This window comes from Hemiscyllium ocellatum, chromosome 31 (genome assembly GCF_020745735.1).
Source record: "Hemiscyllium ocellatum isolate sHemOce1 chromosome 31, sHemOce1.pat.X.cur, whole genome shotgun sequence".
NCBI lineage: Eukaryota > Metazoa > Chordata > Chondrichthyes > Orectolobiformes > Hemiscylliidae > Hemiscyllium > Hemiscyllium ocellatum.
This window is the reverse complement of record NC_083431.1, coordinates 46,010,630-46,037,618: the sequence shown is the minus strand read 5'-3', so window position 1 is coordinate 46,037,618 and position 26,989 is coordinate 46,010,630. Positions and strand designations below refer to the sequence as shown.

At 46.6% G+C, this 26,989-nt stretch overlaps 1 protein-coding gene across 1 annotated transcript in view; it reads right to left on the bottom strand.

Annotated features, from left to right (window-relative positions):
- Window positions 1–26,989, bottom strand: part of mmp28 (matrix metallopeptidase 28) — a 102,692-nt gene that overhangs the window by 31,220 nt on the left and 44,483 nt on the right. Inside the window, exon 3 of the mRNA XM_060848002.1 lies at window positions 26,306–26,493. Within this exon, the coding sequence (XP_060703985.1) occupies window positions 26,306–26,493 (188 nt within the window). The remainder of the gene's footprint in view (window positions 1–26,305; window positions 26,494–26,989) is intronic.

Here is a 26,989-nt window from a genome sequence, read left to right as displayed (position 1 = left end):
GCTAACACTCTCATTAGGCCCAATGAGCATTCTTCAAATATTTATAAATCATTACTCACGCTGACAGTCTGGTTTTGGGGAAGTAATTCCACCACAATGTAATGGAAGGTCTCTCTTAGAAGAAGTCACATCAAGTTCAGCAGCCACTCGGATGGAGGATTCTAACGTTGAATTATTCCCTTTTGTCCCTCGTTGATTGGCTGGTCTTTGCCCGTCTCAGGAACAGGTCCACTCCATTGCTAGTTTTTTTGAGCACCACCACACACCAAAGGATTCTCATTTGTGTTTGACAACAAGTACTTGTCGGCTGATCAACCAGAGTAGGCAGTGCAGCAACTACAACCGTAGATTTGTTTCTGAGTTACTCCCAGCAAAGTCACAGGGTCATCGAGTCATCCAGCACAGAGACAGGCCCTTCGGTCCAACCAGTCCACGCCAACCATAATCCCAAAGTTAACTAGTCCTACCTGCCTGTTCCTTGACCCATATCCCTCCTGACATTCCTTATAAGTGTCTTTTAAACATCATAATTGTGCTCGCATCCACCACATCCTCTGGCAGTTCATTCCACACACGAGCCACTATCTGTATTAAAACATTGCCCCTCATGTCTTTTTTTAAATCTCTCTGCTCTCACCTTAAGAATATGCTCTCTGGTCTTGAGGTGCCCCACCCTAGGGTAAAGACAACTGCCGTCCACCTTATCTATACCTCTCCTGGTTTTATAAACCTCCATAAGGTCACCCCTCAACCTCCCAAGCTCCAGTGAACAGCCTATCCAGCCTTTCTTTATAACTCAAACCGTCCATTCCCGGCTACATCCTGGGAAATCTCTTCGGAACCCTCTCCAGCTTAATAGTGTCCTTCCTGTAACAAGCTGACTAGAACTAAGATGATAAGATTATAATAGTGAGAGATAATCATAGCAACCCAAATGGAACCTTTGACTTAGTTTATGTGACACGAGCAGACCTCTCTGTGTTTATGGGAAAATTGGGCAGCACAGTGGCTAAGAATCTCACAGCGCCAGGGACCCAGGTTCAATTTCCCCTCGGGTGACTGTCTGCGTGGAGTTTGCACATTCTCCCAGTGTCTGTGTGGGTTTCCTCTGGGTGCTCCGGTTTCCTCCCACAGTCCAAAGACGTGCAGGTTAGGTGGTTTGGCCGTGCTAAATTGTGCAGGCTAGGTGGGTTAGCCATGGTATATGTGGGGTTATAGCAATAGTGTAGGGGCTGGGGGTGGATGCTGTTCGGAGGGTCGGTACAGACTCAATGGGCTGAAATGGCCTCTTTCTGCACTGTAGAGTTTCTATGATTAGTTACAGAGACCTTTTGATAAGGTGCAAACCTTTCTCAATATGGCTCGATTTAGCCTCTAGGAATGATACTAAAGGCCCCTTTTTGTCCCACCCAGGTTTGAGGGAGGAGGGGATGGTTGCATGGGCAGTGCAGGATGATGGGGACGGGGCAGGGTGCAGCAGGGAAAGTGGGGTCAGACCCAGTTAAACTAGATTCCACCATCCAATGTCCATCATAAGGAAGTTCCTCTGTTATAAAAATGCTTTCCCATTGAAGGTCATGAACTCCCATTTCGAAGATGGAATCCATAAGATATAGGAACAGTAGTAGGCCGTTCAGCCCATCAATTCTGTGCTAACTTTCATTGGATTAAGTAATGGAGCAATAATAGTGTCCTCTTCCTTGACAGTGACCAATCATGGTGGATAATGACAGCTATGGTTTGCCATTCATAGAATCCCTGGGGTAGCAGGGAGATTATGGGCCACATATTGCAATATCTGCCCTCCAGATCAGATCCCCACGCCCCCCGTTAACTTTCTTGTACCACAGGTTGAGTGTTGGCAGATCCCCTTGTGTATCCAGCAAACTGAGGCGAGCTATAGTTGCAAAATCACACCCAATGTAAATGTATCTTTCAGTTCACTCACCTCCCCACTCCCCCTCACTTGGAAGGACTAGGCTGGTGAGTGGAAGGAAATATGGGTGACCGACTGCAAAGAATTGAACGCTGGAATGTACAGCAATTTCTACAAGATAATGACCACAAAGTGACAGGAAGTTCTCTTTTGATTTGGGAGATGACAGATCCAGTGTTATTTCTGAGGCAATGCAATAGGACAGCAGTTTTTATTTATTTACAGGAGCGTTTATTTTTGATTAAATAAAACCACTCCAGCCAGTTGAAGCATTAACTAATGCCTGAATGCTCACCAAGTGCTGCTGCCTGATGCTGTCAGGAATATCTGTGTGGAACAGTTCCCAATTGGAATAATCACAGTGCTCCAAGATAAGGCAGTTCCTGCATTTTTACTGGACGCTAAGTAAACAATTCATTTGCTGTAGAATTCTAAACCCTTCAGATTCCCACAGAAAGAGTAAGCAAACTACTGAGTTTATCCAGATGCCCCTGAATCTCAGGACACATACACAGACAGACACACACACACACACACAGACACGCGCACACACAGACACAGATGCACTCTCACAGACACATACACACAGACAAAGACACTCATTCACACACCTAGGCACATGCACACAGACACACATATACACAGAGGCACACATACACAAGCAGACAGGGCACACATATGCATACACACAGACACACATATACACAGAGACACACAAACACACGCAGACAGGCACACGGATGCATACACACAAACACACGTATACACACAGGCACACATACACACATGGACAGACACACACAGATACATACACACAGACACACATGCAAATACACTGGCACATACACACAAACACACACTCATATATACATATACTCACACTCACGGACAAATACACAAACACACACTCAGGCACATACTCAGACACTCACACATAGATACATAGGCTCACATAGACAAACACAGCCACACATACACAGACACACACACACACACACACACACACACACACACACACGGTCAAACTTTTAAGTTTTTACATGGGAATTTTTTCTGCAAGGGACAGAGGTCATTGCTGAGGGTACTAGCCCATTATGCTCCTTCACGTCACATCTGAAGTACCTTTCAACCAGAATTTATCTCCCTCTGCACTGCCTCAGCCTCAGAGGAGTTCCTCCCCTCCTGCATCTGTGTGAAATTCCCATTGGTGCCTGTAATAACTCCACAGAGGACAGTGTTCCATCACCAATTCACTCTTTATTTACACGCGCATAGTACACAACATGGACCCAGCTAGCTCACAGCCAGCTCCTGGAGTGAACAGAGCCTCAGACGCTCCTGCCTATATCTGTCAGCCAGGGCTCCCTGATTGGGGCTGTTAATCAGGGAGCTCATATTCCAATAGATCCACCTGGCTGACCTCCTCCAATGCCATAGATTGGGCTGAGTGCCCTTTCTCAGTCACCCTGCTTCATGGTTTGCACTCTGTAATCACTGAGAAACTTTCTAAACTCATCCCATTTCTGCCCCCTTCAGTCAATGGGTGTCAAAGTAAGCCTGGGACACCTGGCAGGTCATCCAGCCACAGTCTGATGTTTTCTCTTCAGGAATTTCCTTTAGATACTTCAGCAACCGTAACATAATTACACTTTTGTTCGGATCAGTAACATTTTGCTGTGAGTAATGTGAAATTTGAAATCCTTGATATTTGCGAACAGAATGAAGCCTCATGATTCCATCAATGCAATTTTTTAAAATTACACACATCTCAGCAAAGCAAGAATGTAATTCTATATATCTTATACATATAACATTCAGAATTAACATGAGGGAGGTATAAATTAATAAATGAACAAGTTGCACCTTAAATGCCAGGCACGTCTAAGAGAAACCTCAACAGCCCACCTAGGCATCAGTGATCACTGCGAGTTACAAAAAAATCTTAAATGCTCTGTTTTTCTCACAAGAGATTTCACCTCCTCTCTTCCAAGGATCTAGCCTCTAATTTGCCTCCATGATAGCTCCAATTCAGATTGCCCTGATAACTGTTTGCCTCCCAAGTAGCTCAATCTCTTCTCCTGAGATTGCAGACCACTGGATGTCCAAGGCCAGCATCTAATCACCAACATGACTCCAACTCAGTTGCTGCTCTGAGCAGAATGCCACTGATCCTGGGCTTCCGCAGCACCAAGCAACCACCGACCCTGAATTTTCTGCATTTCCAGTCTCCTTAGTAGCACGAATGGCAGCACTTTATGTGGGCTTTCGAATGGTCATTGTTTTGTGCCCATGCAGGCATCATTAGAACAACAGAAACCACTGAGATCTCCTGCCACACTCTGCATTTGCAGCAAAGCACCGAACCTGCCTGGAGTTACATCCTTCAGGCAGCATTCAGTCTCCACACTAAAAACACATCGAAATAACCTAGGAATACAAACTCCCTTTCCACCTCCCCTTCCCAGATGAGGGATACGAGGTTGTACGCCCATGCCAGGAGTGTATCTCGGTCGTGTTTTACAGAATTTCAGCCTGGGTGCCACCTACTCCAGAGATTCTCAACTACTCAATCAACTTCACTCCAGAGTGGCAACGCTGAGACTGAGATGGATGGGATAGTGAGGAATGGAGTTGGAGATGCTTACACTGAAGGTTCAATTGAGTCAACAGAAGGGTTTCTCTCCAGTGAGACTACCTCCCTGCCCTTGCCGAGCTCCCATCATTGTAGGGTGACCCCTGAGTGATTGGGCTACAGGTCATCTTGAGGTGAGGAAGCCAAGTGTGTCATTGGTTTCTATGAGCTTTGGATCTCTTCCCCTCTTTCAATTCCACATTCATTCTTTATGTGACATATTTTATGCTGTCCCACTGCCTCCAGACACCCATGAAAGCCTTGTGTTTACACTCAGGTCTGATGGCTTATAGTTGTCTTTTGTCAAGCCAGTCTCATAGTTGGACAAAGAGTATCTTTGTGCTTGTTATAACAGACTTAGACAGCATCTTCCAAACCCACCTACCATCTATCTTCTCAAGGGGCAACTAGGGACAGCCAATACATGCCAGCCCAGCCAGAGATGCCCACATCTCATGAATAAATAAAAGAAAGACAGCCTCCAGGATTGATCAGGTACAATGAATGCACTGCAGTTCTTAGTGGCTGGTGGTTGCCAATGAGACACTGACTAGCACTGCTGCCTCACAGCGATCCAGGTTCGATTCCAGCCTCGGGCGACTGTCTGTGTAGAGTTTGCACATTCTCCCCATGTCTGTATGGGTTGCCTTCGGATGCTGTGGTTTCCTCCCACAATCCAAAGATGGGCAAGTCAGGTGAATTAGCCATGCTAAATTTCCCATAGTGTTCAGGGATGCGTAGGTGAGGCATATTGGTCAGGGACAAATATAGGATAATAGGATAGGGAAATGGGTGTGGGTGGGTTAGTCTTTGGAGGGTCGGTGTGGACTGGTTGTGCTGAAGGGCCTGTTTGTACACTGTAGGGAATCTATGATTCATTGCAAGCAGCTGTAGCAATATGAAGTGATTCCTGGATGTTGATGTCACACCACAGCATGATGGGAAATAACCTGGGCTTCGAGGTACTTAAGCATCCCAGGCCTGGCCCACTCCCATCGCATCAAAACAAAATCAAATCCACCTTTGATCTTACCAGCAATGGCTTTGTAGATCATTTTGACGTTTCAGTTTGTATTTCTAGTCAATCCAGTGTTGTTAATTATACATCCAGGCCAACAGAACATAATTAATATCAAAGCATCTCATATCCAGCAAGTCTGAAGAATAAGGAACGCCTCCTTGGCCCAAGGGGCTATCGCAGCACAATGATGAGAAAAATCAACCCATTATTTAAATTCCAGTCTTCACTAGGGAGCAAGGCACATTTCCCCAACTAACCATGTCCAGCATTCAGCCACTTGGCCTCTTGAAGTAGTGTGCTGCATTCTCCTGCTCAGTTAATACAGCGGAAGCTTCCAGATGACAGCAGGAAGAGTTATCACACCCGATAGACCTGCAGTCCCGATCCCTGACCCACTTTGCTTAGTTTGTTCCAAAACAATATCAATCCACTCGACAGGGGCATCCTGGTGGTTACCGTGACCAGGCAATAAGCCCTTCCCTCCCTCCCCCGAGATCTGGATAGCGGTTACCAACCTCCAGAAATGAATGATTAATCCTCTGGGCACTGCTCCCAGTCACGCCAGAGAAAGGTTATAGTCAGCATTAATATTGTTCTGAAGCACTTTCTGTGTTGAAGTGTTAGAGATTGAGGAGGAAGACCCTTTGTTTGATAGCCAACAATAAGCTAATCAAGTTTCCCCGCCGCAATCCCATCCCAGTAGAATGGTGCCACATGTAGGTGGCAGTGTTGGACAATGGGTGGTCAGATGGCGCTCCCTCAAGGGGCAGATCAAGAGGTGGTAGCCCCAGAGCTGGTTCCATCTCGCAAGCTCCTGCACCAGACTGGACTGGCAAATGTGCCCCCCCACATCAGGGCATTCGAGACCTCCACTCCAACAGGCCCAATTAGGCCAGGTGTCATGGCTGACAGGGGTCTCTGAGCTTGGCCAACGTCTGGAGATAATGGAAAGCAGAGGAAAGGGGGAAAGCAGACAGGGGTTTGGCTGGGTTAATGCAGTAATAGAGAGGCGTAGATCTGAAGGGGATGTATTCGATCCCGTCACGGACAGTCATAACATTGTATCACTGAAACTCGCTGCAATGCTTTGAGTGCCTAAAAAGGAAATAAAAACAATTCCTGAAAGATAAATGATTTGCATGCTAAACTGGTCCAAAATGATTGCCCAGTTGATGGTGATAAAGTGATATTGAGGTTCCTCCAAAACTCAGCAGGAATGGGCTACATCCAGATGCTTCATGGGTAATGAGGCTTGCATGCTACTTGAGTAAAAAGATATTACTCCCATCAGTTTCAGCCCTCTGCCTGGTTGAAATTACCAAGTTCACACGCTGTTGTGCTTTCCTGGCAACATGAAGCACCAGGTGATGGGATGGAGTTTTCTAACATGTTCGTCATGCAGGCCATTCAGCCCATCAAGCCTAACATCCCAGTCAATGACTGATCAATCATTTCAATGTCTTTTATCAACCCTATCCCTATAACATCACTGGCAATCAGAAATCTACCAACCTCAACATCCGAAACTTCCACAGCCCTTTAGAGAATTCCAAAGGTTTGCCCGTTCCAAATGAAATCAATTCTCAGATCTAAGTGGTATCTGCCTAATTGTTTTTGAATTATGCTCCCTGGTTCTTAACCAGGAGAAATGTCTTACCTACATCTACCCTGTCCACCCTTTCAAGTGTTTAGTAAGTTTTAATGAGATCACCCCTCATTCTCCATTCTCATTCTTCACAGACTCAGGCCCAATTAGTTTTTGTAGGGACAGTCCTACCATCCCAGGAACAAGTCTGGTGACCCTTTGTTGCAGTCTCTCCATGACAGTCATATCATTCCTGAAATGAGGAGGCAAACTCCACAGAGTACATCCATGCAAGCTGAGACAATCGAAGGAAAACTTCACTACTCCATAGCAGCATCAGGTCCTATTGAAACAGATATCTGGAAGTTTATTAACAATTAACAGTGTACACCAATATGACCATGTAGACTAAATATAGTCTGGGTTCTATGCTTCCTTACATATGTATTACATTAAATACATAGCTGACTGACTGCCACAGATTGACCAACCAACTGATTGGTATAAAAGGCTTCCAACCTACCCTGTGTACAGAGTGCCAGATGTTGTGGCCAATGTATGCAATAATCCAACAAGCTGTGCCCACTACAGAATGATAACAGCATGGCCGTTCCAGTTGTCTTTCTTTAAAATCTAATCTCGGGATGTGAATGCCACTGGAAATATTCCCTGTTCCTAGTTAGCAAGCTTTCTCCGCTGGGTGGCGTCCACCTTTTCACAGACGTTAGGCCTTGCAGCAATCCTGTAGGCAATCTGGGCCACTTCAAAGGGATGGATTTACGTGTAGGCTGGAGCGCATCCTGGAGTCCAGCAGCTATCCTTCCCTCAAGGCCACCTGCCAGACCCTTGGTTGTTATTCCCCATTTCCAGAGCTTTTCCAAATAAAATCCTGAATGAACAATCCTTCATCAACTCTGTATCTCGAAGCAGACCTTGTAACATTATTGATGTTGTGTCAGCTGAGACAATCTCAGACTAGGGGCGGGTTGGACTTGGAGAACAGGGTGCTGCAGTTGAACCTGGAACTTTCACACTGGCCAATTCAGTACTGAGCAGACGTATGATGACAATAATTTGAGACAGTGGGGTTGGTGGACAGTTTTGGATTACAATGTTGATGGTATCAGTATTGAGTCATAGAGATGTACAGCATGGAAACTGACCCTTTGATCCAACTCATCCATGCCAACCAGATATCCTAAATTAATCTAGTCCCATTTGCCAGCATTTGGCCCATATCCCTCTTACCCCTTCCTATTCATATACCCATCCAGGTGTCTTTTAAAGCTGCAAATGTGTTGCTGGTCAAAGCACAGCAGGTTAGGCAGCATCTCAGGAATAGAGAATTCTATTCCTGAGATGCTGCCTAACCTGCTGTGCTTTGACCAGCAACACATTTGCAGCTGTGATCTCCAGCATCTGCAGACCTCATTTTTTACTCGAGGTGTCTTTTAAATGCTGGAATTGTATCAGCCTTCACCACTTCCTCTGGCAGCTCATTCCATGTATGCACCACCCCCTGCATGAAAACATTGCCCCTTAAGTCCCTTTTAAATCTTCCCCCTCTCACCCTAAACCTGTAGTTCTGGATTCCCCCACTCCAAGGAAAATACCTTATCTATTTACCCTATCCATGCCCCTCATGATTTTATAAACCTCCATAAGGTCACCCCTCAGCCTCCAATGCTCCAGGGAAAATAGCCCGTCTATTCCGCCTCTCCCTATAGCTCAAATCCTCCAAACCCTGGCAACATCCCTGTAAGCAACATATAATTTTAAAATTATTATTAAAATTATTACTTCCTTTAAGAAACAATCGGAAAAAACAATGCTCTTAAAAACACCTTTCAATAAAGTCTTATTTCCAGTTATGTACATAAATATATGCTTGCATTTATAAATATGTCCAGATATATGACTATTAAACAAATTCAGTCACTCAGACCAAGCCTCAGTGTGGGATTTGCGGTACATATTTCTTGTGGAATGGTTTGGTTCTTAGGAAATGAGTTGCTTACACAGAGATTCCTGTGCTTTCCTAATCAGCGGCCACAAACATCCTTTCCATATACTTCCCAGGGAAGCCTGGACACCTAGATTCCTGACTGCAATTCCCAAAGCTCCTGAATTTGACATTTTCTCTTTCTCGACAGCGTGGCTTTTGTCAGTTGCACATGGATCTACTTAATCCCCCTGGGCCCAGCAGTCTCTGAAACAATCTCTGGCAGCCTGCGGGAACAGACGTGGAATTGAATGGAGCTCTGAGGTGATGGGCCTTGGAGGGGTAGGAGTGGAGAGAGAGAGACCGTAGGGGAGAGAGAGACAGAGAGAGTAGGGGAGAGACTGGTAGAATCATAGAATCCCTGCAGTGTAGGAGGAGGCCATTCAGCCCATTGAAAACCACACTCACACAACTTCTGAGCTCACGTGCTGCGGGGATCGGAGAAATGAAAAAACAAAGCACTGTCATTTGATATGGCGCGAGCTGAACGCCTGTGCTCAACTGAAAGGCCACCAGTTATTGATAAGCAGTGTTCAGGCGAAGACAATCCCTCCAGCAGTATTCCTTCTCCAAAGAAAGCCAAAGGAAAATAACTTAAAGTAACGTCGGAAATAGGAGCAGGAACAGGCCATTCAGCCCCTCGGGCCTGTCCCGCCATTCTACAAGATCGTGGCTAATCTGTCCCAGGCCTCAGATCCTTTTTCCTGCCTGCTCCTTATAGCCACCAATGGGTGCCAGCTGAGGGAACAGACCAATCTTTGGTTTGACTTGTCCTTTCGATATTTCAATAATCTGTCTACTCTTTAAATTCATTCAGTGATGTAGCTTCCACAGTTCTCTGGGGTACAGGGTTACAAACATTCACTTCCCTCTGACAGAAGAGATTCCGCCGCCTCTCAGTTCGATCCTGTAACTATGTTGTCTAGCTTGAGAATCCCCTACTAGTGCAAAATATCTTCTCAACATTTACCCTATCAAACCCTTCCAGAAAGTTATTTGTTTCAGTATGATTCTTCTAAACTCTATTGTATAAATCAGAAAGTAAGGTGCTGGAAAAGCACAGCAGGTCAGGCAGCATCCGAAGAGCAGGAGAATCGACGTTTCGAGCACAAATTCATCATCAGGAATGTGGAGGGAGGAGGAAGACGTCTTCAAGGTCGGAAGAGGCTTCACAGTAAGGTTATAATCAATCAGAAGAAAGTGAGGGCTGCAGATGCTAGAGGTCAGAGTCAAGAAGAGTGGTGCTGGAAAAGCACAACAGGTCAGGCAGCATCCGAGGAGTAGGAGAATCGACGTTTTGAGCATAAGCTCTTCATCAGGAACATTGTATAAATGCCAAACCTGTTCAGTCGTTCATGATCAATCAACCTTTTCATTCCAGGAATTTGGATACTGAGTCTCTTATAAACGGCCTCCAATACCAACACATCCTTTCTTAAATTGGGAACCAAACAGTTCTCCAGGTATAGCCTCACCCAAAATCCCCGTACAGTTGTAAGAAGACTTGCCAGATTTTTAAACTCCAACCTTTAGTGATAGAGGCCAACATTTCATTTGCCTGGAAGAAATGGATCTTAAAATAGAATGAACAGTTGTCTCCTTTTTCAGATTTCTTGCCCTCGCCAGACAACAGAATTAAATAAAAGCAACAGTACTGGGTAGCATGTAGCTGGGAAAGCAGAGCTGGTGGTAAGGCTGGAGTTGCGATGTTTCAGGAGTGTGATATGAAGAGTGTGCAGAGGAAGATGTCCATCTCAACCCCAAACCAGCCCTGGCTCGGGGCAGAATTCTCAGAGTTTGAAGCTTAGTCCAACTTAAGGAACCAGTTGCACTATCTGGACCGACACGCCAGTGCAGAACAGAGGGGGTGCTACACAGTTGGGATGCCATCCTTCAAATGACAAGTCAAACCAAAGATTGGTCTGTTCCCTCAGCTGGTACCCATTGTATTAATTCAAAACAAGAGCAGACAGTTACCCCACCCCCTCCCCACCCCCAACTCCCACAGTCAGTAAAACACACGACTGAGCCACCACCATGGGGGGCAACAGCCTAATGGTATTATCACTGGGACCCAGGTAATGTCCTAGAAACCCAGGTTTGAATCCCTGGCAGATGGTGGAATTTGAATTCAATAAAAATCTGGAATTCAGAGTCTAATAATGCCCAGAAATCCATTGTTGATTGTCAGAAAAAAATCTTCGAGGAAAAAGTGAGGTCTGCAGATGCTGGAGATCAGAGCTGAAAATGTGTTGCTGGTTAAAGCGCAGCAGGTCAGGCAGCATCCAAGGAACAGGAAATTCGACGTTTCGGGCATAAGCCCTGATGAAGGGCTTATGCCCGAAACGTCGAATTTCCTGTCAGAAAAAAACCCATCTAGTTCATTAATGTTCTTTGGGGAAGGAGACTGCCATCCTTACCTGGTCTGGCCTACATGTGACTCCAGACCCACAGCAACATGGTCCATTCTTACCTACCCTCTGGGCAATTAGTGACGGGCAATAAATGCTGACCTAGCCAGCGACCCCCTTATCCCATCAATGAATGAAAAGAACCCATTGCTGTCAGTGACAGCCTGCAAGTTGTTATGTTTGTCTACACAGCAGCGAAGTGCACCCTTTAAAAATGATGAAAGGTTCCAGAGAAATGCACGTCCTTTCTTCAAAGTGGAAAGGTTTGGCAAACGGCGAGTTAAATAGCGAGCAAAATAGAGCAGGGACTAAATGTAATTACCTGCAGTGTAGGAATAAGGTTGGGTCAAATTGGCAAAAGTGAAATTGACAGCTGAATGGCCGGCAGGGAAAAGCTGTCAGTCTTGGTTGCTACGAGGACAAGAAATGACAGGACATTTTAAATGAACTGATTAGTTCTTGACAGACTCTGCATTCCTTCCAAGAAACGCTGAGGGCAAGCGAGACATAATTTCATCATCTGACACCTTTCGGAGCAAAACAGAATCCTGCAGAAATCTGACCGACAACATGATGCAACAAGCAAAGTCACTTATTTCAGTGAAAAAAGAATGTTATCGCCTCCTCCAGAATGGGGAATCTCTCCTCAAACTGTCACAGCATTTACACGGATCAACGTTCACTGGCAGTCAGTGAGACACACTAAATTTGAACTCTAGCCTGCTTTGAAACAAAGACGAGGGGTGGGGGTGGGGGGGGGGACAAGGAGTGCTACACAGTCGAGATTAGAGAGATGCTGGAAAAACACAGCAGGTCAAGCAGCATCCAAGAAGCAGGAAAATCGACGCTTCAGGCAAAAGCCCTTCATCAGGAATGGCATTCAGGAAAGCCCTTCATTCCTGATGAAGGGCTTTTGCCTGAAACATCAATTTTCCTGCTCCTCAGACGCTGCCTGACCTGCTGTGCTTTTCCAGCACCACACTAATCTAGATTCTAATCGTCAGCATCTGCAGTCCTCACTTTTTCCAAGGAGTGCAATCCTTCAGCTGCAACATAACACCAAAGCCCCAAGTTCCTTCGAGGATGGTCGCTAAAGATCACATAACATTATTCCAAGAATTCTCCTCAGTCAATATTTATCCGCCAATTAACAACAGATCATAGAATGCCTACAGTGTGGAAACAAGCCCTTCAGCCCAACAAGTGCTGAAAATGTGTTGCTGGAAAAGTGCAGCAGGTCAGGCAGCAACCAAGGAACAGGAGATTCGACATTTCAGGCATAAGCCCTTCTTCAGGAATCACCGAAACGTCGAATCTCCTGTTCCTTGGATGCTGCCTGATCTGCTGCGCTTTTCCAGCAACACATTTTCAGCTCTGATCTCCAGCATCTGCAGTCCTCACTTTCTCCTTCAGCCCAACAAGTCCACACCAACCCTCTGAAGAGTAACCCACCTGAACCCATTCCCCTACATTTTACCCCTGGCTAATGCACTTAACCTATACATCTCTGAATCCTCAGGGCAATTTAGCATGGCCAATTCACCTAACCTGCACATCTCTGTGATTGTGGGAGGAAACCAGAGCATCCAGAGCAAACCCACGCAGAACGTGCCAACTCCACAAGGACAATCACCCGAGGCTGGAATCGAACCCAGGTCCCTGATGCTGTAACACAGCAGTGCTAATCACTGAGCCACTGTGTCACCAATTACCAAATTGCCAAATGGGTAAGCTTGCTGCGCATGAGTTGGTTACCTTGCTTCCTACTTTACCACAATGATGCTTCAAAACATGTAACCAATGGGGTAAAATCCTTTAGGTTCTGAAAGGCAAGAACTGTGCTTCACATGACGCCAGCCAACACTCCGATCTTAATCCTGATCCTAATCACCACTCGGATGGAACAATCTCAGGAGATTCCCAAACCAAGGAATATTTTTGTATTCTTTTGACGAGGCGGGACAAAGCCAGCATTTGTCCCATCCCTAATTGCCCCTGAACCTGCTAGGCCATTGGATTGTGCTGTTAAGAATCAACCACCATTGCTGTCTTAGTCTAGAGTCACATGTAGGCCAGACCAGGTAAGAAGGGCAAATTTCCTTCCCTATAGGGCCTGAGGAAAACAGGTGGGTTTTTAACAACACCATTTCAGAGGCTAGCTTTCAGTTCCAGATTTATTAATCAAATCTCAATCCCAAAATTGGTGTGATGGGATTTGAGCTGCAAATGTGTTGCTGGTCAAAGCACAGCAGGTTAGGCAGCATCTCAGGAACAGAGAATTCGACGTTTCGAGCATAAGCCCTTCATCAGGAATATTTGAACCCATATCACAAGAGTATGGAGCCTCTGCATTGTTAATTCAGTGACTACTCCACTGTGACACCATTTCCCCATGATCAGGGAGGCAGTTAAGTGGACAATTTGGATAAAGTAACATGTTATAATCATGAAGGATTGGTGAGTCTGTTTGTAGGGTTGGTTGGGAGAGGAATATTGGCCAGGATACCAAAGAACTTCTTTCAATGATGCTGACAGAGCGTGAACATTCACTTTGGAAGGTAGATGGTCAAGTTGCTCATTGAAAAGATTAAAACTGCAGTGATTCAGCAATCTCTCCAACACTGGAGTGAAGTGTCTGTGAAGACTGGTCCAGAAACTCTGAAGGTCAGACAGTAATCGGAGCAGTTTAGATTGGTGTGGAAATCCCAGTGCAGTTTATTCCAGGAAATTGGAAATTCTAGTTGACAGTTCCCAGATGTCTGGAACTCTCCAAAAACATTCCTTAAAGTTGGAGATTTTGGAGGATTAAAATTCACTTTATTACTCCTGCAATTTATTCTGGATATATATTAAGCTTAAAGTACTCTAACTCTGGGTAACTATTAGACTGAATTTACCATTGGCCCTCTCAATTAGATCTCCCAACCTGACCACTCATCAACCCCCAATCCTACCTTCACTCTCCTGCACCAGCCCAAAGACCATCCACCCTCTCAGCCAACCCTCCAGATCTGACATCCCAACACCACCCTCCGGGTCTGACATCCCAACACCACCCTCCAGATCTGACATTCCAACACCACCCTCCAGGTCTGACATCCCAACACCACACTCCAGGTCTGACATTCCAACACCACCCTCCAGGTCTGACATTCCAACACCACCCTCCACCTAATCCCTCAACCTTCCTGATACACTCACCAGTTATCCAGCATCCTACACTCTCACCCACCTGGCATTTTTGCCTATCTCTTCTTCACCCACCTTGCACCCTGACACCTCAAACACCATCACTTTATTCCCTTTGTTTTTCATAATTCATGAGATTTTGGCATCCCTGGCTGGGCCAACATCCATTGCCCATCCCTAGTTGCCCCTTGAGAAGGTGGTGGTGAGCTGCCTTCTTGAACTGCTGCAGTCTAACTGCTGTGGGTTGGTCCACAACGGCATTAGAGAGGGAATTCCAGAACTGTGACCCAGAGACACTGAAGGAATGGCAATATAATTCCAAATCAGGATGGTGAGTGGCTTGGAGGGGAACTTGAAGGTGGTAATGTTCCCATATATCAGCTACCCCTGTCTTTCTAGGTGGAAGTGATTGTGGGTTTGTAAGGGGCTATCTAAGGATCTTTGGTGAATTTCTGCAGTGCACCTTGTAGATAGTACACACTGCTGCTACTGAGCCTCAGTGATGGAGGGAGTGGATGCCTGTGGATGCTTAAGTCTGCCCATATCTGGAGGGCATAGGTTTAAGGTGAGAGGGCAAAGATTTATTAGAGACCTGAGGGGCATGGAGGGTAGTGCATGTAAGGATAGAGCTGGCAGTGGAAGTGGTAGAGGTGGATACAATTACAACATTTAAAAGACATTTGTACAGGTACATGGATAGGAAAGGCTTTGAGGGATAAGGGCCCAATGGGGTAGGCTCAATTTAGGAATTCTGGTCAGCATGGATGAGTTGGGCTGAAGGGTCTGTTTCCATGCTGTATGGCTCTATGACTCTAAAACTAATTCTCTAAAATGGGGAGGGTTTCAAGAATAGTCTTGTCTACTACTGGCTGCTAGAATTCCAATTTCACAAAAAAAACTCCAGTCCAGGAATTTCCAAAGTAAGAATTTCCGTTAATATGTTTTTTTTTGTCTGATCCAGGATGGAAATAGAGCTTCTGATGCTGATCAGAATTTCTTGGCCATTATTCACTTCAGTCCCAGAGTAAGGTTTGAACACCTAATGTCCTTGCTACCAACTAAGAGAAAGTGAGGACTGCAGATGCTGGAGTATCAGAGCTGAAAATGTGTTGCTGGAAAAGCGCAGCAGGTCAGGCAGTATCCAAGGAACAGGAGAGTCAACGTTTCGGGCATGAGCCCTTCTTCAGGAATTCCTGAAGCCATTCCTGAAGAAGGGCTCATGCCCGAAACGTTGACTTCTCCTGCTCCTTGGATGCTGCCTGACCTGCTGCGCTTTTCCAGCAACACATTTTCAGCCCAGTTGCTACCAACTAAGCCAAGATATAAATAGAAAGGATGGGCTGGGGGTGTAGTTTAACATAGGAACCATAGACAGAACAGGGGCCAGATTTTCAATTGCTGATGGGGTCAGGACCTGGTATAACCAGGATTGAAGAACACATTCGTGGAGGTCCTGTGGGAATAAGACATACGAGTGGAAGCAAGGCCATTCGGCCCATTGAGTCCACTCCGCCATTTAATCATGGCTGATGGGCATTTCAACTCCACTTACCCGCATTCTCCCCGTAGCCCTTAATTCCTTGTGACATCAAGAATCTATCAATCTCTGCCTTGAAGACATTTAGTGTCCCGGCCTCCACTGCACTCCGTGGCAATGAATTCCACAGGCCCACCACTCTCTGGCTGGGCCTGTGGAATCTTAGCATCTCCGGGATTGTTTCAGATTTCCATATGGATGGTGGGGGGAAAGTTTTGGTGTCAAGGAAGGTGCTTGAGCAAGGAAGCTTGCTGAGGAGCTGACATGAAGCAGGCCAGGCTTGCACACTTCAGAGCCCCTCTGCTGGTTTGGACATGGGGCCGGATAAACTTGCACTGCAGTCGGCTTTTCAAGAAATCTGTGGTTTCCAACTCACACCAGCGCCAGTGATGACTCTACCTTGCCATGTAAGCCCATCTCCTTCCACATCTCAGGGACTGGCTACTCAAATCAGCAAGTGAGCAGCCGTCCCCAAGATGGCTGCCACCCACCTTTGCAGCTGGTATCAGGCAGGCAACTCCCAGCTCCTGGCAGTGGTTGGTACCACAAATCGGGCACTGAATTCGAGCAGACCATTTAAGTATTTTTTAAGTCTCACTCAAAAGTGACCGGTGTTGGCATCCAGACCCTGCATAGAAAATCCAGCCACGTGGAATGGTAAAAAAATCTGAGAACGGTAATGAAACGTAGGAATCATACAGCAACTCCGGCGAAGGAGTGGGGATGATAAAGACAGAGTTGAATTGCACATCTGACATCGAGGTCTGTGTATTCTCTACTGTCCTCGGGCTACTGCTGAACATTTTTTGCTGATCAATAAATTCGGTTCAGGTGAGAAGGTGAAGAATTCAAACCTGCCCGCAGGAAAGTATCTCGATATCCTGACGACCCCAGTCTAAACCAGCTTGATCTGGGAGAAATGACACGGTGGGGACGTACAGGCTGTAACAGGTCACTAAGGATGTGCTGTGGCAGTGGATGGAATCCACACCAGCTGAAGACACGGCTGGGCCACTCCCTCTTCCACCAGATGTTGAAATGTTGATGTGAACCAGTCATGGCTGGGGAGCTGCTCTCTGATATAGACACACGAGCAGAACGGCGAAACCCCTTTCGAAGATTGCAACTCCATTTGCAAATGCCAGAGCTATAAATGGTCCTGTAATCTATTAGCCTGACTAGATCCAACAACACCAGCATGGTGGCACAGTGGTTAGCACTGCTGCCTCACAGCGCCAGAGACCTGGGTTCAATTCCCGACTCAGGCGACTGTCTGTGTGGAGTTTGCACATTCTCCCAGTGTCTGCGTGGGTTTCCTCCGGGTGCTCCGGTTTCCACCCACAGTCCTAAGATGTGCGGGTCAGGTGAATTGGCCATGCTAAATTGCCCATAGTGTTAGGTTAGGGGTACGGGTGGGTTTCACTTCGGCGGGTCAGTGTGGATTTGTTGGGCCGAAGGGCCTGTTTTCACACTGTAAATAAACTAATCTAATCTAAAAAAACATACAAAGAGGCTGTGCCAAGTTTTCTCGAGGCCTGTGGAATGGAATTGACATTACTCAGGGTCATGTGCAGAACCACCAATGTCAAGTCCAGCATGTTTTCAGATTATTTTATTGAACAGAGAATCAAACTGGAGTGAAGCGGTTGCATTTCTGAACTAATAGCTCAGAGGCCTTGGTTACGAATCCTAAAAGCTTAAGACCCCACCACATTGTTTCATGAGTTACTCTCAATTAAAAAAAACTTGAGTGGTTTACTAAGCAGAATGAGACCTGGCATCATGGTTGGGTTTGAGGATTTATGTGACTACAGGCTAGCCTCAATGTACTATCAATCGCAGTCACATGTTACTGCAGAATAGCTAAGAACATTGATCAATAACAAAGAACATTAACCAAAAATTCAAACGTACTTGCCATTTATACATGTTGCCTACAACAGCAGGTCAGAGGCTAGGAATCATGCAGCAAGTAACTCACCTCCTGATTCCCCAAAGTCTAAAGTCCGGTTGAAGATTTGTAGCTCGGGTGTCCGTTGTTGTGGTTCTGTTCGCCGAGCTGGAAGTTTTTGCTGCAAACGTATCGTTCCCTGGCTAGGGAACATCATCAGTGCTATTGGAGCCTCCTGTGAAGCGCTGCTTTGATGTTTCTTCCGGTATTTATAGTGGTTTGTTCTTGCCGCTTCCGGGTGTCAGTTTCAGCGGCAAGAACATCCATCAACAGACACATTGACCTGGACCCCACATACAAACTACTACAGCTGAAGCTGACACCCGGAAGTGGCAAGAACAAACCACTATAAATACCGGAAGAAACATCAAAGCAGCGCTTCACAGGAGGCTCCAATAGCACTGATGATGTTCCCTAGCCAGGGAACGAAATGTTTGCAGCAAAAACTTCCAGCTCGGTGAACAGATCCCCAAAGTCTGTCCACCGTCTACAAGGCACAAGTCGGGAGTGTTATGGAAAACTCCCCACTTGCCTGGATGTGGGCAGCGCCAACAACACTCAAGAAGCTTGACACCATCCAGGACAAAGCAGTCTGTTTCATTGGTACCACATCCACAAACATCTACACATCCACTCCCTCCATCACCGCTCAGTAGCAGCCGTGCTGACTAGCTACAAGGTGCACTGCAGAGTCATCAAAGGTCATTAAAGAACACATTCCAAACCCACGGCCACTTCCTTCTAGAAGGACAAGGGCAGTGGATACATGGGAACACCACCTCCTGCAACCTCCCCCTCAAGCCACTCACCATCCTGACTTGGAAATCTATCACTGCTCCTTCACTATCACTGGGTCAAAACCCTGGAATTCCCTCCCTCAGAGCATTGGGAGTCTATGTACACCAAATTCAGTTCAAGAAGGCAGCTCACCATCACCTTCTCCAGGGCAAATAGGAATGGGTCCTGCCAGTGAGGCCCACATCCCAGGAATGAATTTAAAAAAAGATCAATGAAGGTAAACATCTGCACCTCCTTCCCGATAAGCCTCAACATTGGAGCCCCTCCCAAGGATGTGTTCTCAGTCCCCTACTGTACTCCGTGTACACCCAGAACTGCCTCACCAAATTCTGATAAAAGGTAGACAGGCAGGAGGCTGGGAGATCACAGCAGGCCAGGCAACATCAGGAGGGGGAGAAGTCAATGTTTCAGGTGGAACCCTTTGTCAGGAGGCTTTACACCCGAAACATTGACTTCTCCCCCTCCTGATGCTGCCTGGCCTGCTGTGATCTCCCAGCCTCCTGCCTGTCCCTCCTGATGCTGCCTGGCTTGCTGGGTTCTCCCAGCCTCCTGCCTGTCCCTCCTGATGCTGCCTGGCTTGCTGGGTTCTCCCAGCCTCCTGCCTGTCCCTCCTGATGCTGCCTGCCTTGCTGTGTTCCCCCAGCCTCCTCCCTGTCCCTCCTGATGCTGCCTGGCTTGCTGTGTTCCTCCAGCCTCCTCCCTGTCCCTCCTGATGCTGCCTGGCTTGCTGTGTTCTCCCAGCCTCCTGCTTGTCTACCTTGGATTTCGGCATCTGCAGCTTTTTAACCAAATTCTGAACGAACGCCATCTACAAGTTTGCTGACGATGCTGTAACGATAGGACGGATATCAGACAATGAGTCAGAGTACAGAAAGGAGATAGAGGGCTTGGTGACGTGGTGCAATGAGAACAATCTATCTCTCAATGTCGGGCAAAACTAAAGAACTGAGCATTGACGTCAGAAAGAAAGGAGGAGAACCTGTCCCATCTACATGAACAGAGCTGAGGTTAAGAGATGGACAGCATCAAGTTCCTCAGGAGTGACAATAACCAACAATCTGTCCTGGACTTCCCACGTAGATGGGATGGTCAAGAGTTACAACAATGCCTCTCTTCCGCAGACAGCTTAGGAAATTCAGCATGTCCATAAGGCCCCTCACCAGCATTTATAAATGCACTATTGAAAGTATTCTATCCAGATACATAACGGTCTGGTGTGGCAACTACTCTACCCAGGACTGCAAGGTTGTGTGCACAGCCCAGACCATCAGGGACACCAACCTACCATCCATGGACTCCATCTACACCTATCGTTGCCATGGAAAAGCTGCCAACATCATCAAAGACCCCTCCCACCCCGGTAATGCTTTCCTACAGCCTCTTCCATCAGGCAGAAGATACACATGCACCAACAGGTTCAAGAACAGCTTCTTCCTTGCTGTTATTAGACTGGTGTGGAGGTGCTGGTGTTGGACTGGAGTGGACAAGGTCAGAAGTCACAAGGCACCAGGTTATAGTCCAACAGGTTTATTTGAAATCACAAGCTTTCAGAGCACCGCTCCTTCATTGGGTGAAGTGATTAGACTGATGAATGGACTCTCTACCTTCAAATAATGTTGAGCTTGCTTCGCGCATGTCCTGTGCAGTGTAACCTCACTCTGTCTAAGCCCCCTATGATCTGCATGTTCTTGTTTACTACGATCTGCCTGTACTGCTCACAAACAAAGCTTTTCATTGTACTGAGGAACACATGACTATAATAAATCAAACCAAATCAAATCAAACAGTAAACCAGATTGAAAGAATAATGACATTTCCACACTCTCATGATGTACCAAGTATCACTAGCCAAGAAACATAGTCAAACTAGAAGTACAACGATGGAGTTTGACTGAACTAGAATGAGCTGAAAATGTGTTGCTGGTTAAAGCACAGCAGGTCAGGCAGCATCCAAGGAACAGGAAATTCGACGTTTCGGCCCAGAGCCCTTCATCAGGAATGAGGAGAATGTGCCAGGCAGGCTAAGATAAAAGGTAGGGAGGAGGGACTTGGGGGAGGGGCGATGGAGATGTGATAGGTCGAAGGAGGTCAAGGTGAGGGTGATAGGTTGGAGTGAGGTGGGGGCGGAGAGGTCAGGAAGAAGATTGCAGGTTAGGAGGGCGGTGCTGAGTTGAGGGAACCGACTGAGACAAGGTGGGGGGAGGGGAAATGAGGAAACTGGAGAAATCTGAGTTCATTCCTTGAGGTTGGAGGGTTCCCAGGCGGAAGATGAGGCGCTCCTCCTCCAGCCGTCGTGTTGTTATGTTCTGCCAATGGAGGAGTCCAAGGACCTGCATGTCCTCGGTGGAGTGGGAGGGAGAGTTAAAGTGTTGAGCCACGGGGTGGTCGGGTTGGTTGGTCCAGGCGTCCCAGAGGTGTTCTCTTAAGCGTTCCGCAAGTAGGCGGCCCGTCTCCCCAATATAGAGGAGGCCACATCGGGTGCAGCGGATGCAATAGATGATGTGTGTGGAGGTGCAGGTGAACTTGTGGCGGATATGGAAGGATCCCTTGGGGCCTTGGAGGGAAGTGAGGGAGGAGGTGTGGGCGCAAGTTTTACATTTCCTGCGGTTGCAGGGGAAGGTGCCAGGAGTGGAGGTTGGGTTGGTGGGGGGTGTGGACCTGACGAGGGAGTCACAAAGGGAGTGGTCTTTGCGGAACGCTGATAGGGGAGGGGAGGGAAATATATCCCTGGTGGTGGGGTCCGTTTGGAGGTGGCGGAAATGACGGTGGATGATACGCTGTATGCGGAGGTTGGTGGGGTGGTAGGTGAGAACCAGTGGGGTTCTGTCTTGGTGGCGGTTGGAGGAGCGGGGCTCAAGGGCGGAGGAGCGGAAAGTGGAGGAGATGCGGTGGAGGGCATCGTCGATCACGTCTGGGGGGAATCTGCGGTCCTTGAAGAAGGAGGCCATCTGGGCTGCACGGTATTGGAACTGGTCCTCCTGGGAGCAGATGCGACGGAGACGAAGGAATTGGGAATATGGGATGGCGTTTTTACAGGGGGCAGGGTGGGAGGAGGTGTAGTCCAGGTAGCTGTGGGAGTCAGTCGGTTTATAGTAGATGTCTGTGTTGAGTCGGTCGCCCGAGATAGAAATGGAAAGGTCTAGGAAGGGGAGGGAGGAGTCTGAGACAGTCCAGGTGAATTTGAGGTCAGGATGGAAAGTGTTGGGAAAGTTGATGAACTGTTCAACCTCCTCGTGGGAGCACGAGGCAGCGCCGATAGAATGAGATAAGGTTATATTTTAAAAACATCCCAAATTCCTCCTGGGCAATTAGTTTAATGGTTACAATCTCGCTGTTGCTCTGATTGAGATTAACTAATTCATCACACTCCCCAAGACTAGCGCTGTCCTAACACACGTAAGACTTACTGCAATCATAGGGAGCAAACCTGACCCTATTTAAATGGAACCTATGGGAGGTAGGAGCAGAGGTGGCTGGTTCCTTGAGTCTGTTCCACTATTCAGTACGTTTGTTCCTGATCCAATTTGACTTTACTTTCGTGCCTCTCCCCTTTCACCTCCCACACATCCCCAATTCCTCTCTGAGTCAAAAACTTGTCCAACTCAACCTTGAATACATTCATTGACTGTTCCCTGGAGAGGGGAATTTCAAGATTATGACCCTGACAGAATCAGAATTCCTCCTCCTCTCCAACTTAACCCCTCATTTTGAAACTGTACCCTTACGTCTAGATTCTTCTCAGATGGGAAACATCTTCTTAGCATCGACCTTGTCTTATGGAATCTTATGTGTTTCTATAAGATCGCTTGTCATTTTGTAAACTCCAGTAGAGTGTAGGCGATGGCTTGTTGCTGGACTGTAAATCCAAAGAAAGTGAGGACTGCAGATGCTGGAGATCAGAGCTGAAAATGTGTTGCTGGAAAAGCGCAGCAGGTCAGGCAGCATCCAAGGAGCAGGAGAATCAACATTTCGGGCATGAGCCCTTCTTCAGGAATCAGAGACCCAGCCAACGTTCTGGACACCTGGGTTCAAATCCTGCCACAGCAGATGGTGGAATTTGAATTCAATTTTTTTTTAATATATAAAACAGCAAGTCGTGAGTTCATGGAATGCCCTGCCAGTAGCAGTGGTGGACTCTCCCTCTTTATGGGCATTTAAACGGGCATTGGATAGACATATGGCAGCTAGTGTAGGTTAGGTGGGCTTGGATCGGCGCACAAAGGGCCTGTACTGCGCTGTATTTTTCTATGTTCTATGTTCTATAAAATCTGGAATTAAAAGTTTAGTGATGACCATGAAGCCGTTGTAATCGTCAGGAGCAACTCACGTAGCTTCATTACTGTCTATTAGGGAAGGAATCTGTCATCCTTACCTGGTCTGGCCTACATGTGACTCCAGACTCTCTGCAATTAGTTGACTCTTAACTGCCTTCTGGGCAATTAGGTGCGTGATATAAATGCTGGTCTACCCAGAGACGCCTTCATTCTATGAATGCATTTAAAAAAGTACCAAGGGTTATGGCCACAGTTTGTCCAACATTTCCTCAGAAAATACCAAATGCATGTCAGGAATCATCTTAGAAGATGCAGCAGTTTTAACACCCCCGTTCTTCAATACTTACCTCAAACAGGGCAATTGCCAAATATAGCCCAATCACTGAATTAAGATTTCACTTCAAATTCACAAAAACCTGTTGCAGACACATTTACCAAGCCAGCTTTCCTCCTCACAACTCAAGCTCTCCCTCCACATTATTACTGAGACCGTGACAATTGGGTAGTGAATGGCTGTGATTGGGTAGTGAATGGCTGTGATTGTAGTGAATGGCTGTGATTGGGTAGTGAATGGCTGTGATTGGGTAGTGAATGGCTGTGATTGGGTAGTGAATGGCTGTGATTGTAGTGAATGGCTGTGATTGGGTAGTGAATGGGTGTGATTGGGTAGTGAATGGGTGTGATTGGGTAGTGAATGGCTGTGATTGGGTAGTGAATGGGTGTGATTGGGTAGTGAATGGCTGTGATTGTAGTGAATGGCTGTGATTGGGTAGTGAATGGGTGTGATTGGGTAGTGAATGGCTGTGATTGGGTAGTGAATGGGTGTGATTGGGTAGTGAATGACTGTGATTGGGTAGTGAATGGGTGTGCAAATGTGGTGTATGTTCCAACAGCTTCAGTTGTTTGACAGCAAGTTGATGCAGAGAGACTGGAATCCAGTCAGCGAGTTCAGACAGAGAGAGACGAGAACCAGCGAGGAAATGATTCTGAAAAGTATTTCTTAAAACAACAGTTCATTACCACAGCTTCCGAACCTAACTCTCCTTCCAGCACTCGGATGGTAAGTGACCGGGTGATGATGATCTGTGCTTCAAGGTTGGATTTTGTTTAAACTGTCAAGGCAGGCAATGGCTATGTTCAGTGACACTGGGAAAGCGAGTAGGGTCAACATCAACTATCTGCTGTCGAGCTAAGCTGTGAGAGAATTTGTTACCGGATTCCTCTCTATGGATTGTGATATTTTACCGTTGGTGTCCCTAAGCCACAGGAATCACAGTAGTTCAGGAATACAGCTCACCGCCACCAACCGCAGGATAATGAGAGATGGGCCAATAACTGGATTGCCACACAAGCATCCCATGAACGAAACCAAAATCATTCACGTGACTGTTCTCTAAATTCACTGAGGAATCCAGCAATAAGATCTGCACTAACTGAACAAATGAAACTGAAAAGCATCACAATTCTGTCATTGTTTTTCCTCTCATTTTAAGCAGCTGTTTGTGGAGCCATTCCTAGTGTTTCCAATCACACAACTGGCCATGTCCATTAATGCCATGCACGTTCTTTGCTTCTCCCTCTTCCCCTGCATCTCTCTGACACTCCTCTCTCTCTCTACTCTTCTCTCTCTCTCACATTTCCCTTCCTCACCCAGTCACAGCTCCCTTTTACTTCCAAACTACTCCCAACCATTGTGTTCAGAGATGACACTGCTTTCAATGCTTTTTTCACAGAGCTTTCAATTGTCTGTCCCATGCTTCAACGCAGCTTTCCAGCTCTTTCTACCATTTGTTTACCTCACTCTGAATCCACAATCAGGCTTATCCGACAAGCACAGTGAGCATCAATAGTAAACAGACTCACAAACAAAACAAGCTCAACACCAGAATTTCCCCCTTCCCCCATCAATTATCCCAAAATGTTGTCAGTGTTGTCTAAATGCAGCAATCACAAAGACACAGGGGATTATTTCTGCAGCAGTATAACAACATTTTAACACCACTGTGCTAAAGGGCTAGCATTCAAACCCATTCTAATGTAGAGTTATACAGCATGGAAACAGACCCTTCAGCCCAACTCATCCATGCGAAACAAGTTTCCCAAACTAATTAGTCCTACCTGCCTGCATTTGGCCCGGCCCCTATCCCCTCAAACCTTTCCAATTTATATACTTATCTCAATGTCTTTTAAATGGTGTAACTGAACCTCATCCACTACTTCCTCAGGAGGTTCATTCCACACGCAAACCACTCTGTGTAAAAAATGTTTTCTTTCATGCCATAAAATCTTTCTTACTAAAATCTTATTAAAATTATGACCCCAGTCTGAGCATGTACCAAAGAGCTTCAGAGCCAAGAAGGTACATTTCCTGTGTAATCAATGCTGCATTGTGGGAAATGTACCAGTCAGTTTGTGAACGGCAAGTTCCCCACACACAGCAATGAGACAAATGAACAGATAACATCCCGAGATGTTGGTCAAGAGAGAAACATTGGCCAAGACATCGTGAAAAGTTTTGCTACACAAAACACTTGAAATGGTGTCACGAGATCTTTAACATCTATCAGAGAGAGCAGGCAGCATCTCAGCTAAATGTCACATCGGTAAAGTTGCACCACTGACAGCGCTGGACTAAATATAGCAATCTAGGTTAGAGTGGTGCTGGAAAAGCACAGCAGGTCAGGCAGCATCCGAGGAGCAGGAAAATCGACGTTTTGGGCAAAAGCCCTTCATCAGGAATAGAGAAATGTAGCAATCCCTCAGTCCCAGACTGAATGTCAGCAAGGAGCCAGTCTCGAGTCTCTAAAGTGGGACCTCACAGAGAGAGCAGCTGGGAAAGGGGAGAAAGAAAATACTAACAATGGATGAACATTGCGCGGTGCTCACTAACCTCTGAAAGTGTACTGTCTACATAACCAAAAGTAATTTGATAACAAACAGAACAAAGAGTACCCGTGGAAGTTATTTACCTTGTTGTAAGTAACGTTTGGCGCGGCTTCGCATGGTGGCTCGACCCAGGAAGAGGTTTTCCACATGTTCCTGCCAGGCCCTTTGGCTTCCAACATCCTTGACCCCACATCGTGGCTCCATCATCTGCTGCACTGTGGGCTCATCCAGGGCCCCACTCACAGGGAGGTGAGAGATCCATTGGAACTTCCTGCAAAATACCACCACCACAGACAGAAGGCAATGAGCACAGAGAAACACAGGGGCGTGGTAGCAGCTTCAGAGGGATTGTAAAGCAATTGGCATTGACACAGAAGGACCACACACAACAAAGTACCCATCATGTCGCACTAGCTGGGGCCCCCCCAAAGGGCATGTTAGGAGGGGAGGGTGACAGGGTGAGTGGGGTAATGTCTGGCAGGATGTTGAAGGGTGACATGGTAGTCACTTTCCTGCTATCCCTTGGCATTTTACTTGTCACATGGGAGGCAGTAGATGCCCCATAAGATCATAAGATGGAGGATCATAATTAGGCCATTCCGCCCATCAAATCTGCTCTGCCATTTGATTACAGCTGATGTGTTTCTCAACCCCATCCTCCTGCCTTCTCCCCATAACCCTTGATCCTCTTACTAATCAAGTACCTATCTATCTTGGTCTTAAAGACACTCAATGACTTGGTCTCCACAGCTTTCTACACTAATACG